The sequence below is a fragment of the Salvelinus alpinus genome, chromosome 3, assembly GCF_045679555.1.
Source record: "Salvelinus alpinus chromosome 3, SLU_Salpinus.1, whole genome shotgun sequence".
Classification (NCBI taxonomy): domain Eukaryota; kingdom Metazoa; phylum Chordata; class Actinopteri; order Salmoniformes; family Salmonidae; genus Salvelinus; species Salvelinus alpinus.
This window is the reverse complement of record NC_092088.1, coordinates 80,191,363-80,209,368: the sequence shown is the minus strand read 5'-3', so window position 1 is coordinate 80,209,368 and position 18,006 is coordinate 80,191,363. Positions and strand designations below refer to the sequence as shown.

At 40.5% G+C, this 18,006-nt stretch overlaps 1 protein-coding gene across 2 annotated transcripts in view; it reads right to left on the bottom strand.

Moving 5' to 3' along the window:
- LOC139571428 (mitogen-activated protein kinase kinase kinase 21-like) overlaps window positions 1-18,006 on the bottom strand; it is a 37,517-nt gene that overhangs the window by 16,884 nt on the left and 2,627 nt on the right. For both annotated transcript variants that reach the window (XM_071394290.1, XM_071394291.1), the window contains exons 2-4: window positions 4,299-4,479; window positions 766-914; window positions 215-390 (exon numbers count right to left, since the gene is read on the bottom strand). In XM_071394290.1, the coding sequence (XP_071250391.1) occupies window positions 215-390; window positions 766-914; window positions 4,299-4,479 (506 nt within the window). The remainder of the gene's footprint in view (window positions 1-214; window positions 391-765; window positions 915-4,298; window positions 4,480-18,006) is intronic.

The window sequence follows — 18,006 nt, the reverse complement described above, 5'->3', positions numbered from 1 at the left end:
GCAACAAGATTTGAACGTTTAGTCCATAATGTTGTTTGATCGGTGGTTAGGCTATTAGCTGGCCAAAAGTAGGTTACATGAAAAGTGCAATACTGTAAATATAACTGTGTTTCTAGTGAATTTATGTAAATCACGAAACTAATCTGTATTTCCTGCAGTGCAGGAAAATTCTCAGCAACAAACGAGTGATCAAATTAAGATCCTACATCTGTACCTTCTCTTTTGTCCTGAGCTCATCAAACATCTCCTGGATCTCCACCCTCCAGTTCTCCTGCATGGAGTGGAAGGAGTCCTGGGGCATGGTGGCCATCACGGCTTCCTCTATGGCTGTTAGCTGCTCCAGGATGGAGGCAAACGACGGCCGGATGTGGGGGTCCTGCTCCCAGCACTCTGAGATACACAACAAGGTGGAACCAAGACAGATCAATGTTCTGGAACTTTGACAAGTAAATTAATACCATTATCTAGTTGTGTGACACTGACACACACACACACACACACACACACACACACACACACACACACACACACACACACACACACACACACACACACACACACACACACACACACACACACACACACACACACACACACACACACACACACACACACACACACACACACACACACACACACACACACGTTCTTGAACAACAATATATCATCCAATGAATGCAGCTACTTCAGGCAACATTAATTGTTCTTGAAAAGTGGGTTGAGGAATGGCAACAGCAGATGGATGGTCTGACTTGGTGACTGCACCTTCCATGAGCTTGGAGAAGGGTTCTGGGCAGGTGGATGGAATAGGGAGGGTTAACTTGTTGACAGCCACACCATAGGCCACAGCCAGCCCATCAATCCCACGGTAAGGCACCTCTCCTGTCAGCAGCTCCCATAAAAGAACACCATAACTAGAAGAGAACACAGATATAGTGAGTACAATGTCCAAACAACAGTGTTATTACAGCACTATTATAGTGCTGGGGGGAAAAAAACTATAGATACATATCAGGATATTATGTTTGACAAAAAAATGTGATAGTTTTGACAATATCATTTTTGCACTAGTTGGCTGTACCTGCACCAAAACTCCAGTATTTTCCTTCATTGCTTATTCTCCATCTATTTTTAAATAGTGAGCCAATTTGTTTTCAGCACTTTAATTTCCATGACTAATAAAAACTAATTTAGTCATGACTCTTGTCCTTCTGCAGCAGACATATAGTGAACAATATGTTTGGAAAAATCGAATTACAATAAAATCACAGTATCGAATCGCAATACATATATAATTGTGAGAATTGCAATACATATCATATCGGTATGTGATAGTATGGTGAGGTCCTTAAGTACGGCGATAGTATAGTATGGTGATAGTATAGTATGGTGAGGTCCTTAAGTATGGTGATAGTATAGTATGGGGATAGTATAGTATGGTGATATTATTGAATGGTGAAAGTATTGAATGGTGATAGTATAGTATGGTGGGGTCCTTAAGTATGGTGATAGTATAGTATGGCGATAGTATAGCATGGTGACAGTATAGCATGGTGATAGTATAGCATGGTGATAGTATAGCATGGTGATATTATAGCATGGTGATAGTAAGGCTGGGCAGTTTACGATATACCGGTATTATTGATGCAGGGACCGGTTTGGTTTTTACTTTACCTTCTATACCGGTATTTGAATGTTTGATTTATTAAATGTGAAATGCCATGTTTAATGTCAATTTTTATAGTTTACTTCGCTACTTGAGTCATCTCTCTCCGCGCCACTTTCCACACAGACCTAGCCACGCCCCCTGTCACTCAAGAAGCGCATTTGATGTTCCTCAACCACGAGACACTTGCCTTCAGTCTGCATGGCCAATGCAGCACAGTCAACAATGTTGACTTCTTAATATAAATCCACTAGCGTTCTATAAGGAGACTATTAGTTTGTGTTTGTTACATCAGCTAGTTTATATTTTCTTAGCAAGTTGCCCTAAATCTTGAGAGATGCTAATTGTTAGCCGCTAATGCTAATAGCTAGCTAATAAATGTACTGAGTAAGAGCAAACGTAGCTAGCTAATACTGCCTGATAATACCAGCGATGGTGTAGACCTAAATCAGCATGTGGTTGTGCAACAGTATCTTCTAAATCAAAAAGGAATATGCAAAGCAAGAATATGTTAGCTACATGAAGTAGCTAAGAGAAAACATCAATGTAGCCAAAGCTTATAGGGTCCCCTAAGAAACAATCAACACTTTAGTTCCTACCCTGTCACAATAACTCCTCCCTGGCATTATAATTTGTTGTCATCTCAAACAACACTGTATTCAAAGTGCCCACTATTATATTCTAAATATAGAATTAGAAGTCATTCTATTTCTATGATTCCAACAGTTTTGCTCTAATTCGCAAAGTAAAATCGCAATTGCAACATTTAGTTAAAAATAAATCCTAGATTATTTGCCCATATCGTGCAGCCCTACGTGGCAGTGTGGAAATGATCTCAATTGAGCAGTGGAGTGAAGTACTTAAGTAAAAATACTTTCAAAGTACTACTTAAGTAAAAATACTTTCAAGTACTACTTCAGTCGCTTTTTTTTGGTACCTGTACTTTACAATTATTATTTTAGACAACTTTTACTTCACTACCTTCCTAAAGAAAATTCTGTACTTTTTACTCCATACATTTTCCGACACCTAAAAGTACTCGTTATATTTTGAATGCTTAGCAGGACAGGAAAATGGTCCAATTCACACACTTGTCAAGCTACTTGTCATCTACTGCCTCTGATCTGGGGGACTCAAACACAAATGCTTTGTTTGTAAATTATATCTGAGTGTTGGAGTGTGCCCCTGGCTATCTGTAAAATGAAATTATTTATACTTTTACTTTTGATACTTAAGTACATTTTATCAATTACATTTACTTTTGATACTTAAGTATATTTAAAACCAAATACTTTTACTTTTACTTGAGTAATTTTCTATTAACGTATCTTTACTTTTACTCAAGTATGACAATTGGGTACTTTTTCCACCACTGCAATTGATTGCAGAAAATGCAGAAATGATAAAAGTGCTGAAAGTTGTTTTGGTTGAAGATGAATTGAACAGTATAAAACAATCAGAATAGAGAAAGATTCATTGAAATCACTAAGAATGTAAGTGTTGCCACCCTAGGATCACTCACTACTCAAAGCAAACGTAGGACTTTTATTATTCAAAAACTAAAAATACCGTCATTTTTTTATTTTTATATATCGTGATATAATATTTTGGCCATATCGCCCAGCCCTAGGTGATAGTACAGCATGGTGATAGTACACCATTGTGATAGTACAGTGATAGTATAGTATACATTCCCACTATTATAACACATGATAACACTCAAATTCACATTGCCTAAACCTTTGTTGTGCCTAGGACTGCCATTTAGAAGACCTTCGTCTTGAATAATGGACGTGTTGAATGCTAAATAATGGCAGTAAAATGTTGTTTACCAGTACAGTGCAAACAATGATCCTGTTTTGATTAAGCACCAAGCCTACAGTCATCATTTATCATGTAATTAATGTAAGCTCTGGATGCAGCAGATTGTAGTTACCAGTGGAAGGTGTTCAGGGCTACTGTAGTCTATACTGCACATCCTAGTAGCACAGAATGTACAGAAAGTTGTGATCTGATAAAAAACTGTTTTGGTTTGAACAAAATAACAACGAAAGCACTTATCAGAAATAGGCTAGGACAAATGTTTCCAAATGTCTGAAATAAAAGGAGTATCATGGTGCCACCTTTCCAAATCCTCATCTCCTAAAAGCCTATTGATTCCAGTCTGACATGGGCCTGTTTGGAACAGGGAGTAGAGGGAGAGCAATCCATGGTAACATAATTACGCAGAGACTCGATTTTTCACTTTATAATGTATGCCAAACAAAAACCATTAATATCAAAGTTTAACAAACAACTCTATGCACAATGAATACTTTGAACAATTTACACAGTAAAACAAAAAAGCAATTACTGGAAAAATTGTGCAGATGCAAAGTTTGGTAACAGAATCACAGTCAAATTGACCTCAGTTTTATTCTGTAACCAAACTTTGCATCTGCACAGCTCTTCCTGGAAATGTGTTTTTGTAAAGTTTATTGTAAATTGTTCAAAGTAGTTATTGTGCATAGAATTCTATGGTTAATTAAACTTTGAAATCAATGGTTTTTGTTTGGCATACATTTTAAAGTGAATAAGTCTCAGCGTAATTCCGTTACCATGGAATTTCCCAGGAGCGTGCTGTTAGTTTTACCTCCAGACATCGCTGCCTTTGGAGAAGAGAGAGGACTTGATGACTTCAGGGGCCATCCATGAGTACGTGCCAGCAGCACTCATCTTGGTGGTGTTGTGCCACTCTCTGGCCAGGCCAAAGTCTGTGATCTTCAAGGTCTTCCTTCCAATGTCATCGTTCTCGATTTTTTCAAGTAATAAAACTAGAAGCAGAGGAGTGGGTTGGTTAGGTATTTGGTGAACCACAATGGGATATCTTCATGGTATAAAAAACAAAATAAAAATGTATATCTTTCATGATGATCAAATGGGGAAAATGACAGCATTATAATAGATCTGTACCCAGGTCTTAAACACGCTATATACCTACAGTGCCTTCAGAAAGTATTCACACCCCTTGACATGTTCCACATGTTGTTGTGTTACAGCCTGAATATAAAATGGATTAAATTGAGATTTTGCATCACTGGCCTACCCACACACACCATAATGTAAAAGTGGATTTATGTTTTAAGACATTTTTACAAATGTACAAAAAATGAAAATTGGCATTGAATCAAGACATTTCGTATTCAACCCCTTTGTTATGGAAAGCCAAAATAACTTCAGGAGTAAAAATGTGCTTAACAAGTCACACACACACACACACAGTATCAGTCAAACATTTGGACACACCTACTCATTCCAGGGTTTTTCTTAATATTTTCTACATTGTAGAATAATAGTGAAGACATCCAAATTATGAAATAACACATATAGAATCATGTAGTAACCAAAAAAAGTGTTAAACAATTCAAAATACACTACCGTTCAAAAGTTTCGTCGAACGGAACGAGGCTTTGGTTTTCTGAACATAACGGGCAACCCAAATGGAGTTATTTTGTTATAAAAGTAATATTTATCGAACAAAAATAACATTTGTTGTGTAACTGGGAGTCTCCTGAATGCAAACATCCGAATATTATCAAAGGTAAGCGATAAATTTGATTGCTTTTCTGACTTTCGTGACCATGCTAATTTGGGGCTAGCTGTTGTAGCATTGATTGATACACTCACAAAAGCTTGGATTGCTTTCGCTGCAAAGCATATTTTCAAAATCTGACACGATAGGTGGATTAACAACAAGCTAAGCTGTGTTTTGGTATATTTCACTTGTGATTGCATGATTATAAATACTTTTAGTAATATTTTGCGCCCTGCAATTCAGCGGTTGTTGAGGAAAATGATCCCGCTAAAGGGATCCGTAGCGCAGATAAGTTAACGTTAGCTGTCTGACTTTATTAGCCTGCTAATTTTCACACCATAAACTCAATTATTTGATCAGTTAAGTTGGCTAATGTTGCTCAACATTTCCCTGGCTAGCTAACGGAGAATTCGATCCAGCTAGCAAGATACTTAACAATGCTAACAATTAGGGACGCACAATATATCGGTGAACATATCGGAATCGTCCGATATTAGCTAAAAATGGCAACATCGGTATCGGCCCGATGTTTAGTTTAATGCCGATGTGCAAAACCGATGTCAAAGCTGACGTGCATACCTATTAGAGGTCGACCGATTAATCGGAATGGCCGATTAATCGGGGCCGATTTCAAGTTTTCATAACAATCGGAAATCTGTATTTTTGGGCGCCGATTTTTTTATATATATATTTTTTTACACCTTTATTTAATCTTTATTTAACTAGGCAAGTCAGTTAAGAACACATTCTTATTTTCAATGACGGCCTAGGAACGTTCTGCCTCGTTCGTTTTAATCTTGTCAGCTCGGGGGATCCAATCTTGCAACCTTACAGTTAACTAGTCCAATGCTCTAACACCTGATTACATTGCACTCCACGAGGAGCCTGCCTGTTGGCGAATGCAGTAAGCTAAGGTAAGTTGCTAGCTAGCATTAAACTTATCTTATAAAAAACAATCAATCAATGACTGTCATTGCTCCAATGTGTACTTAACCATAAACATCAATGCCTTTCTTAAAATCAATACACAAGTATATATTTTTAAACCTGCATATTTAGCTAATAGAAATACAGGTTAGCAGGCAATATTAACCAGGTGAAATTGTGTCATTTCTCTTGTGTTCATTGCATGCAGTCAGGGTATATGCAACAGTTTGTGCCGCCTGGCTCTTTGCGAACTAATTTGCCAGAATTTTACGTAATTATGACAACATTGAAGGTTGTGCAATGTAACAGGAATATTTAGACTCATGGATGCCACCCGTTAGATAAAATACGGAACGGAATAAACGTTTTGTTTTCGAGGTGATAGTTTCCGGATTAGTCAAAGGTATATGGTTTAGAAAGAAATAGTCGACGCGTTATAATTCCTGTAATAACTTGCGGCTGAATTTGAAAGGGGTTCCTTCGTTATTTTACCGTTCATGTCTTCCATAGAGAATGTCTTGATCTACGTCAAATAAGGTCTGTGTTTCGTGCAGGCTTAAACCGCCTCGACGTTTTGATACCCGTGTAAATCTCACTAGGATAAGGTAACGTTTGTCAACATATTTTCATAAATCCACTCTACAATTTTTTTAAATCTTATATTTATCTTATCTTACATTTAGCCAATAATGATCAGAGTTACCTTGTCCTATGGATATCTACACAGTTATAAAATTGGCACGGTGATGTAAGCCTACACGAAACACAGACCTTATTTTAAGTGAATCTAAAAATATCCTATGCAATAAATGAAGGAACCGCTTTTCAGATTTTGCTAGGTGTCATGGGAATTATGACTCGCACTTTGGTTGTCAATTCTTACCATGCCCATTATTAAAATAGGATTTCCTGCATATAGAAATTAAGGTTTTTGTTTACAACATTCATCACAGGTAACTTAAACTCTATTTTTATTCAAACAGTTGAGAGTATTTGTCTCCTAAGCAGACTCTTCAGTATCATTATCACTTCAGAGCTGTGTGCGTGTGTTTGTATTTATGTATTATATTAAGTTAAAATAAGTGTTAATTGTTCATTCAGTATTGTTGCAATTGTCATTATTACAAAAATGTGTGTGTATGATATATATATATTTAAAAAACATTTTTTTTTATTTTTTATAAATCGGCCGATTAATCGTTATCGGCTTTTTTTGTCTTCCAATAATCAGTATCGGCATTGAAAAATCATAATCGGTCGACCTCTAATACCTCAAAAATCAAATCAAATCAAATTTATTAGTCACATACACATGGTTAGCAGATGTTAATGCGAGTGTAGCGAAATGCTTGTGCTTCTAGTTCCGACAATGCAGTAATAACCAACAGTAATCTAACCTAACAATTCCACACTACTACCTTACACACACACACAAGTGTAAAGGGATAAAGAATATGTACATAAAGATATATGGATGAGTGGTGGTACAGAACGGCATGGCAGATGCAGTAGATGGTATAGAGTACGGTATATACATATGAGATGAGTACTGTAGGGTATGTAAACATAAAGTGGCATAGTTTAAAGTGGCTAGTGGTACATGTATTGCATAAAGATGGCAAGATGCAGTAGATGATATAGAGTACAGTATATATACATATGAGATGGGTAATGTAGGGTATGTAAACATTGTATTAAGTGGCATTGCTTAAAGTGGCTAGTGGTACATTTTTACATAATTTCCATCAATTCCCATTTTTAAAGTGGCTGGAGTTGAGTCAGTATGTTGGCAGCGGCCGCTAAATGTTAGTGGTGGCTGTTTAACAGTCTGATGGCCTTGAGATAGAAGCTGTTTTTCAGTCTCTCGGTCCCTGCTTTGATGCACCTGTACTGCCCTCGCCTTCTGGATGATAGCGGGGTGAACAGGCAGTGGCTTGGGTGGTTGTTGTCCTTGATGATCTTTATGGCCTTCCTGTGACATCGGGTGGTGTAGGTGTCCTGGAGGGCAGGTAGTTTGCCCCTGGTGATGCGTTCTGCAGACCTCACTACCCTCTGGAGAGCCTTACGGTTGTGGGCGGAGCAGTTGCCGTACCAGGCGGTGATACAGCCCGACAGGATGCTCTCGATTGTGCATCTGTAGAAGTTTGTGAGTGCTTTTGGTGACAAGCCGAATTTCTTCAGCCTCCTGAGGTTGAAGAGGCGCTGCTGCGCCTTCTTCACAACGCTGTCTGTGTGGGTGGACCAGTTCAGTTTGTCCGTGATGTGTACACCGAGGAACTTAAAACTTTCCACCTTCTCCACTACTGACCCGTCGATGTGGATAGGGGGGTGCTCCCTCTGCTGTTTCCTGAAGTCCACAATCATCTCCTTTGTTTTGTTGACGTTGAGTATGAGGTTATTTTCCTGACACCACACTCCGAGGGCCCTCACCTCCTCCCTGTAGGCCGTCTCGTCGTTGTTGGTGATCAAGCCTACCACTGTAGTGTCATCCGCAAACTTGATGATTGAGTTGGAGGCGTGCATGGCCACGCAGTCGTGGGTGAACAGGGAGTACAGGAGAGGGCTCAGAACGCACCCTTGTGGGGCCCCAGTGTTGAGGATCAGCGGGGTGGAGATGTTGTTACCTACCCTCACCACCTGGGGGCGGCCCGTCAGGAAGTCCAGGACCCAGTTGCACAGGGCGGGGTCGAGACCCAGGGTCTCGAGCTTGATGACGAGTTTGGAGGGTACTATGGTGTTAAATGCTGAGCTGTAATCGATGAACAGCATTCTCACATGGGTATTCCTCTTGTCCAGATGGGTTAGGGCAGTGTGCAGTGTGGTTGCGATTGCGTCGTCTGTGGACCTATTGGGTCGGTAAGCAAATTGGAGTGGGTCTAGGGTGTCCGGTAGGGTGGAGGTGATATGGTCCTTGACTAGTCTCTCAAAGCACTTCATGATGACGGAAGTGAGTGCTACGGGGCGGTAGTCGTTTAGCTCAGTTACCTTAGCTTTCTTGGGAACAGGAACAATGGTGGCCCTCTTGAAGCATGTGGGAACAGCAGACTGGGATAAGGATTGATTGAATATGTCCGTAAACACACCAGCCAGCTGGTCTGCGCATGCTCTGAGGACGCGGCTGGGAATGCCGTCTGGGCCTGCAGCCTTGCGAGGGTTAACACGTTTAAATGTTTTACTCACCTCGGCTGCAGTGAAGGAGAGCCCGCAGGTTTTGGTAGGGGGCCGTGTCAGTGGCACTGTATTGTCCTCAAAGCGGGCAAAAAAGTTGTTTAGCCTGTCTGGGAGCAAGACATCCTGGTCCTCGACGGGGCTGGTTTTCTTTTTGTAATCCGTGATTGACTGTAGACCCTGCCACATACCTCTTGTGTCTGAGCTGTTGAATTTCGACTCGATTTTGTCTCTGTACTGAGACTTGGCCTGTTTGATTGCCTTGCGGAGAGAATAGCTACACTGTTTGTATTCGGTCATGCTTCCGGTCACCTTGCCCTGGTTAAAAGCAGTGGTTCGCGCTTTCAGTTTCACGCGAATGCTGCCGTCAATCCACGGTTTCTGGTTTGGGAATGTTTTTATCGTTGCTGTGGGTACGACATCGTCAATGCACTTCCTAATGAACTCGCTCACCGAATCAGCATATTCGTCAATATTGTTGTTGGACGCGATGCGGAACATATTCCAATCTGCGTGATCGAAGCAGTCTTGAAGCGTGGATTCAGATTGGTCGGACCAGCGTTGAACAGACCTGAGCGCGGGAGCTTGTTGTTTGAGTTTTTGTTTGTAGGCTGGAATCAACAAAATGGAGTCGTGGTCAGCTTTTCCGAAAGGGGGGCGGGGGAGGGCCTTATAAGCGTCGCGGAAATTAGTATAACAATGGTCTAGTGTTTTTCCAGCCCTGGTAGCACAATCGATATGCTGATAGAATTTAGGGAGTTTTGTTTTTAGATTAGCCTTGTTAAAATCCCCAGCTACGATGAATGCAGCCTCAGGGTGTGTGGTTTCCAGTTTACAAAGAGTCAGATAAAGTTCGTTCAGGGCCATCGATGTGTCTGCTTGGGGGGGAATGTATACGGCTGTGATTATGATTGACGAGAATTCCCTTGGTAGATAATGCGGTCGACATTTGATTGTGAGGAGTTCTAGATCAGGTGAACAGAACGACTTGAGTTCTTGTGTGTTGTTATGATGATCACACCACTTCTCGTTAATCATAAGGCATACCCCCCCGCCCCTCTTCTTACCGGAAAGATGTTTGTTTCTGTCGGCGCGATGCATGAAGAAACCAGCTGGCTGCACCGACTCCGTTAGCGTCCCTTGAGTTAGCCATGTTTCCGTGAAGCAGAGCACGTTGCAATCCCTGATGTCTCTCTGGAATGCTACCCGTGCTCGGATTTCATCAACCTTATTGTCAAGAGACTGGACATTGGCGAGTAGTATGCTAGGGAGTGGAGCGCGATGTGCCCGTCTCCGAAGCCTGACCACGAGACCGCCACGTTTTCCCCTTTTTCGGCGTCGCACAGGGTCGCCGGCTGGGATCAGATCCATTGTATTGTGTGGAAGGCAAAACACTGGATCCGTTTCGGGAAAGTCATATTCCTGGTAGGAACGATGATGAGTTGACGTTAATCGTATATTCAGTAGTTCCTCCCGACTGTATGTAATGAAACCTAAGATTACCCGGGGTACCGATGTAAGAAATAACACGTAAAAAAACAAAATACTGCATATTTTCCAAGGAACACGAAGCGAGGCAGCCATCTCTTTTCGGCGCCGGAAGTGAACCTATACTTTATTCTACGTCTGGATGAGAAGCGTGCCCAAAGTAAACTGCCTGTTACTCAGGCCCAGAAGCTAGGATATGCATATAATTGGTAGATTTGGATAGAAAACACTCTAAAGTTTCCAAAACTGTTAAAATAATGTCTGAGTTTAACAGAACTGATATGGCAGGCGAAAACCTGAGGAAAATCCATCCAGGAAGTGGGATTTCTTTTGATGTGGGTAGTTTTCAATTGAATGCCTATAGAATATCTAATGGGTTAGGACCCAGATTGCAGTTCCTATGGCTTCCACTAGATATCAACAGTCTTTATACATTGCTTCAGGCTTGTTTTCTGAAAAATGAAGAAGAATGAGACCTTTCTGTCAGTGGACTGTAAAATCATGCAGTGCTGGTTGCGCACGTGACCGAGTGCACGCCCTTTGTTGTTTTTCCTTTCAATTGAATACGCTATTGTCCGGTTGAAATATTAATCGATTATTTAGACAATTGACAACCTGAGGATTAATTATAAACATTGTTTGACATGTTTCGACGAACTTTACCGGTACTACTAGGATGTATTCGTCTGCATGTTTTGACCGCCTTTGAGCCAGTGGATTACTGAACAAAACCAACAAAACTGAGTTTTTGGGATATAAAGAGGGACTTTATCGAACAAAACAAACATTTATTGTGTAGCTGGGACTCTTGTGCCTGCAACCATATGAAGATCTTCAAAGGTAAGTGATTAATTTTATCGCTATTTCTGACTTTTGTAATTCCTTTACTTGGTTGTAAAATGTTTGTATGCTTTTGTAAGCGGTGCGCTGTCCTCAGATAATCGCATGGTATGCTTTCGCCGTAAAGCCTTTTTGAAATCTGACAAAGTGGTTGGATTAGCAAGAAGTTCATCTTTAAGCCGATGTATAACACTTGTATTTTATATGAATGTTTATTATTCCTATTTCTGTATTTTGAATTTGGCGCTCTGCAATTTCACCGGAGGTTGTCGAGGTGGGTCCCTAGCGGAACGCCTGAGCCAGAAAGGTTTTAAGAACAAATTCTTATTTGCAATGACGGCCTACACCGGCCAAACCCGGACGCCACTGGGCCAATTGTGCGCCGCCCTATGGGACTCCCAATCACGGCCGGTTGTGATACAGCCTGGATTCGAACCAGGGTGTTTGTAGTGACGTCTCATGCGCTGAGATGCAATGCCTTAGACTACTATATAAACATAGGTACATGACGTGATGACGCCACGTAAAATTTTGCGCTACACTTGCAACACAGCATTCCTAACCTAGCCCACAATGTCTGCTGTGTGGATCGAGCAGTCAACATGTCGAGCAGTCACTTGAAAGATTAAGAACATTTCAGCGAGACAACTCAAAGGCGAAATCCATTAATGCCAAGATAATGGAATTCATTGCCCTTAACTATCAACCGTTCTCTGTCGTGGGTGATGGTGGCTTTCGCCGACTGGTTGAGCACCGGTACACGTTGCCCTACCGGAGTTACACAGTAACAGCGTCTCTGCTATTAGCTTCATGACATACTATGGAATGTCAAAAAATACTATTTGATTACTCAAATAACACTATTTGACATGTTAGTAGAGCTTTTAATTTGACACGTCAAATAACACAATTCTATTATAGAATGTTGTGTGTTCTGAATTTGCACGTGCAAGCCAAGCGCCACCACTACTATCAGTATCACTGTCAAAGCTGAACAAAAAGTCTATATATAGCATTATTTGCATTATAGCATTATTTGTTCGAACGCAACTTCTGGAGTAGCTAGCTTTAGCTTGGTACCTAGCTAGCACCAATACAACCAGCCTGAAAACAATGACCAGCAGAAACTGCAGTCATTTTCATTATTCTTAGCAATGATTTAGGAATCCTTGTGAGTAAGTATTAGCTAGGTAGCCACTTGTTGTTTGCCTATTGAAATTGAACTTCAGTTCATGGAAATAAATAGCTAGCCAGCTACTTAACCCTGTTGCCCAAAGCTAACGTTATGAGCAGCCAGCTAGCTTTATTTGGCTAGTGAGGCTCGACCGGACTGGGTAATGTGTTGTGAAGCTAGCCACAACAAGGATTAGGCACAAGAGTGGAATTTGCGGTTTGCCTTTAAAATAAAAGTACCTCTTTGAAAGTGATGCAGAAGGTTTCAATTGGTGGAATCATGCCATATTTCGACTAGATAATGTTAAACAAGGTTGAAATGTGAAGCAATGAAATGGGGTATCAGTCTACTCGGTGACAAGCACAGAACACAACTGAAGAGTTTACGTAAATATTAGCGCTGTAGCTCTTATCGCAGGACTGTGACTTTGTGAAATCACCTCCCCAGTCAGCCTATTGTGTGTATTGACATTCATATTGCACTGTACAGCTTTACCTAAGGATTGGGGATCAATGAAATGGGGTATCAGTCTGATCAATACAAAATATAATTTTATATAATACAATTTTTTTCCATTTCACTTCACAAATGTGGACTATTTTGTGTATGTCCATTACATGAAATCCAAATAAAAATCTATTTCAATTACAGGTTGTAATGCAACAAAAGGAAAAACACCAAGGGGGATGAATACTTTTGCAAGGCACTGTAAGTAAGTATGCCCCCAATTTAATTCTAATGTAAAATACATCCAGTGTGATTTCAACAGATTTGTCAAATAAAAAAATTGTCTTTTGTTGATTTTATATAACAACATTCCAACCTCGTTTAGCATGATCTATTCAATTATGGCATAATTCTACTATTTGTATTCATTTGTATCACTGTCAATGACATTCTTTTATTTTGAAGGCTAACCGCAAAATCCACTATTGTGGCTAATCCTTATTGTGGCTAGCTTCACAGATGGGTCCGACCACCATTAATCAAATAAGAACGGTCTTATAAATTAGAGTTATTTTAGATGACACCTAACTACATAGTTAGCTAGCTAACTATAGCTACTGAAACAGATGTCGTTTTGCTATGTTTTTGGGGAAGAACATCGTTTGCATCCATGAGCTAGCTAGCTTTTTTTTTATGACCACCACTGTAAGTGAGCGAGACAACTTTACCAGCATTATAGCATACGTATCGATGAATCATTGTGACATATGAAATACGAGTGAAAGTGTAATCAATGTGTAATAACTACGTAAAAAATGTATGAACGTGTTCATTTATTATGTGACGTGCAGTCATATTCAGGTCCTGATTGGTCAAAAATCTTATTTGACACGTCAAATAGCATTATTTGACACGCAAAGACCCAAACGGCATCCCATAGTATGAGAAATCCTGGTTGAGAATGAAACGACCGAACAAATGAACAACAAAACAGCACAGCATGTAAGTGAAATAAATAGGTTTTGATTATGTTTGGGGACATACGTAAATGCCAACAAAATAACACTTGACACTTTTTGGTCAGTGTGGTGTGTGTGTGTAACCTTTATTTAACTAGGTAAGTCAGTGAAGAACAAATTATTATTTAAAATGACGGCCAAACCCGGACGACGCTGGGCCAATTGAGCGCTGCCCTATTGGACTCCCAATTTCGGCCGGATGTGATACAGCCTGGATTCGAACCAGGGACTGTAGTGACACCTCTTGCACTGCCTTTGACCGCTGCATCCATGTGTGTGTGTTAACTATTTAACTGTACTAGAATGCTTAAAAGGCCAATAAAATTTTAAATGTCACTTATTGGTATAGTTTTTTTTGGCAAGGAAAATATCGGATATCGGTATCGGACAAAAATGTAATATCGGTGTGTCACTACTCCATATCAACACCACAGCCAACTTGGCCAAGCTAACAAAAAGCCATTATCCAAAGACTAAACACATATTTCATTTTTACAGGGGAGCACTTAAACGTTCCCATGTCCTTAGTGTTGATATTTAATAATCATCTACTCCAGAATAGAGCCTACAGTAGATAAGGTCTTGTGGGCAGGCTTGACTCTACTGCCAGCTCACAGTCACGAACTTGCCAAATGGGAGGGTGACAACAAAGCTCAAACATAGGCTACACCTGGAGAATGGTAATGTAGCAAATATGCTACATCTGGCGGAGGGTAATGTAGCAAATATGCTACATCTGGGGGAAGGGTAATGTAGCAAATAGGCTACATCTGGAGTGTAGGACTATTTGTGTCTTCTGTTCTGTTATTTTTAGTAGATAAACATTATACTGTAACTGACATAGCTTCTACCTTCACTTAGATTAAAACAAATACGCCCCAGTGGCGCAATATCCAAAACAGGCTTCTAGGAAGAAACAAGGCCTATTCCATTTCAAACATGTTTCACTGGTTTAATGAGAGCCTATAAAATACAGCAGTTTAAGCTCATCTCCATTTCCCTTTGCTTAGTCTTGTGTGTTTCGACCACACTATATACAAAAAGTTAGCCGTAAAATTACCCGCTCAAGGTGATAATGCATCATTTGTAGACAGAATACTGGGTTGAGTCAGTCAGGTTTTCACCAGCTGTTGGGCTATGCAAGGTGCCTAAGTGGCCATAATAAAAACAATATTCAAAGCATTTCCAGTTGTCCTTTCAGAAAAAGCCTGTAGTAGGCTAACTATGCATTAATGTGGTTAATTTCAAGGAAGAGACAAAAAAAAGTTGCCTTGCAATCTATGGTTATGCCCTCCTCTGAATGGGCCTATATATTTTCAGTTCCCATTTTATAGGTTGGGGTGTAAACGTGAGAGCTAGACACAACAATAACATGACTTGGATCGACAGGATAACACTGACTTCCAACAGGACACTATTGTTCCCTGGTTTCATTTCAAGTGCATGCCTTCTGGAGCGAGAATCTTGAAATTCTTTAACCTTCACATCTCTGTAGCTGAAACTACAAAATGAAAGTGTTAGGAGGGCTGGCAAGAGGCCACGTTTCAATGTGCTGTGCCCTGTCTGCCAAATGAACATTGCTTCCACCTACAGTACCTCCCTACTCTACTCTACAGCCCCAATCAGCAGGAAGGAACAACCTATTGTGTTAAAATAAAAAGAGAGTTGCAGCTGTTGTGGAGATTAAATATAATCAAAATAAGCCTTTCAGACCCGGGAGTCTGGGCATTCTTGTGGCTGGCGTCACCTAGCAACTAGTGCTTGACCACTCCATTGTGCAAACTTATGTTAAGCTTTTGCCCCTCATTAGCAGCATTCCTCCTTCGACCAAGAGGTATTAAAAGATTAGGGAACACAAAGACACAATTTCACTGACTTTTTGATATTCCCTGAAGATAATCATTGATCAAGTCAGTGTGTGTTATACTACACTAAGTCAATTGTGGGTTGATCACTTCTGAAGGTAGTCGGTTGTGAAAGTTTGTGCACTGCATTAGCCCTCCTCTCAGAATGCATGCTCAAGAGAAACCTTCACAATGATATCCCACAGATGAATTGCCCTTTAGGCTGCCTTAGTTGTGGCTGGTGTCCTGAGTAACTGGTTTAAAAGTATGAAACAAGAGAAAGTGTATAGTTCCCAGTGGGTGGGGGAGGGTGGGCGGGGGTCGGTGAATTCAGTGCGCACCTAAACAAACATGTTATATTTTCCAATTAAAGTCAGCTGCAAGTGTTATTTGACACAATAATGTGGAAAAATAAAACACACTACATTGTGTTAGCAGTGCAGTTACCGTAATTCTATTACCGGATGTAAATTCACTTCACCAACTGTAGTTCAATAACCAAAAAACATCATTTCTAACTCAAGGTGTCATGTCATAGCTGACACCCCATTCTTTCTGCAGACATCTTTGAATCTTAATATTTAACCGTTTTTGGAACGAGTGGTCGCATAAAAAACAGAGGGAGATTCGACCATAATTCTGTTACCAAACATTGTACCTCCACAGTTCTACCAGTAAATGTGTTTTTGAGAAGTATTCTGTGTGAATTGTTCAAAGTGGTCCTTGTACATAGAGTTGCATGGTTTGTTAAACTTTGAAATTAATGGTTAATGAGGGGGGGGGGGGGGGCTTACCATGGAATTACCCTGTTCAATAAAATGAGGTTGGGTTTGTTTGGTTAGCCCACACCCCCATCTGACAGTGATTATGTAGAATGATTCCCTGGTGAAAAATAAAATGCAGCCAGAAGGATTGCTGAACAAGGTTCACCTTCGGTGAAAGCAGAGCCTGATGAGACACACCAGAGAACAGACAGTCACCAAAATCATGTTTCACACAACACAGAGGTCTCACTTTGAAGTATGTAGCCACAGTCATAGTCCACTCTGAAACTTTCTCATGCATTATTCAGAGGGACGACTCCGAGGCAGTATCAAAAAGTAAACAACGCCACATAAAAATTTGAGTCTGGAAATCGTATCACCTATTGAAACAGGCCTAAAAGTTAACTGTAGCATGTTTCAGTTCTAAAATCTTCAGGATTTTTTCCAGTGGCTCAGTCGGTTGGTTCTTGCAACTTGTGGGTTGTGGGTTTGATTTCCACATGGGCCATATAGGCCTAATTTGAGATGCTTTGGAAAATTTAGGAGCACATAGCCTAGACTGATGACATGGTTTGAAGTTGAGTGTTTAGTAAAGCAGGGGCTATATTTGAGACAACATTTCAGGGTGGTGGGGGTTAGGGAACCCAGCTGAGCAAACGTAGACCTTATTTCACATCCTTTCGAGGGTCCCCCCTGCATACACAGATCCTTCTCTAGGGTCCTGCCTGGTTTTCACATGCCCTGAAGGGGATCTGTGTTTGTGCGGATCAGACACATGTCAGACCGACAAGCAGATGTTTTCACATGCCCTGAAGAGGATCTGTGTTTGTGGGGATCAGCCACATGCCAAACAGACCAACAAACAGATGGAGGAGAGAGCTCAGTCTCATCTGCTTGTACAGGCCTCTGGAGTCTATACGGGTGACCGAAAAACAACAGAGTTGAAAGAGGGAATGTTGTCTATGCTGAATGACTGTGGAAAGGAATGGAATGCAGAGATGGTGCAATTTCATCGCAGTCACAATGAATCTGCACTTCCCAAAATGTAATCTGCACTTCCAAAAATGTCAAACATTACTGCTTTGCAAACTTAAA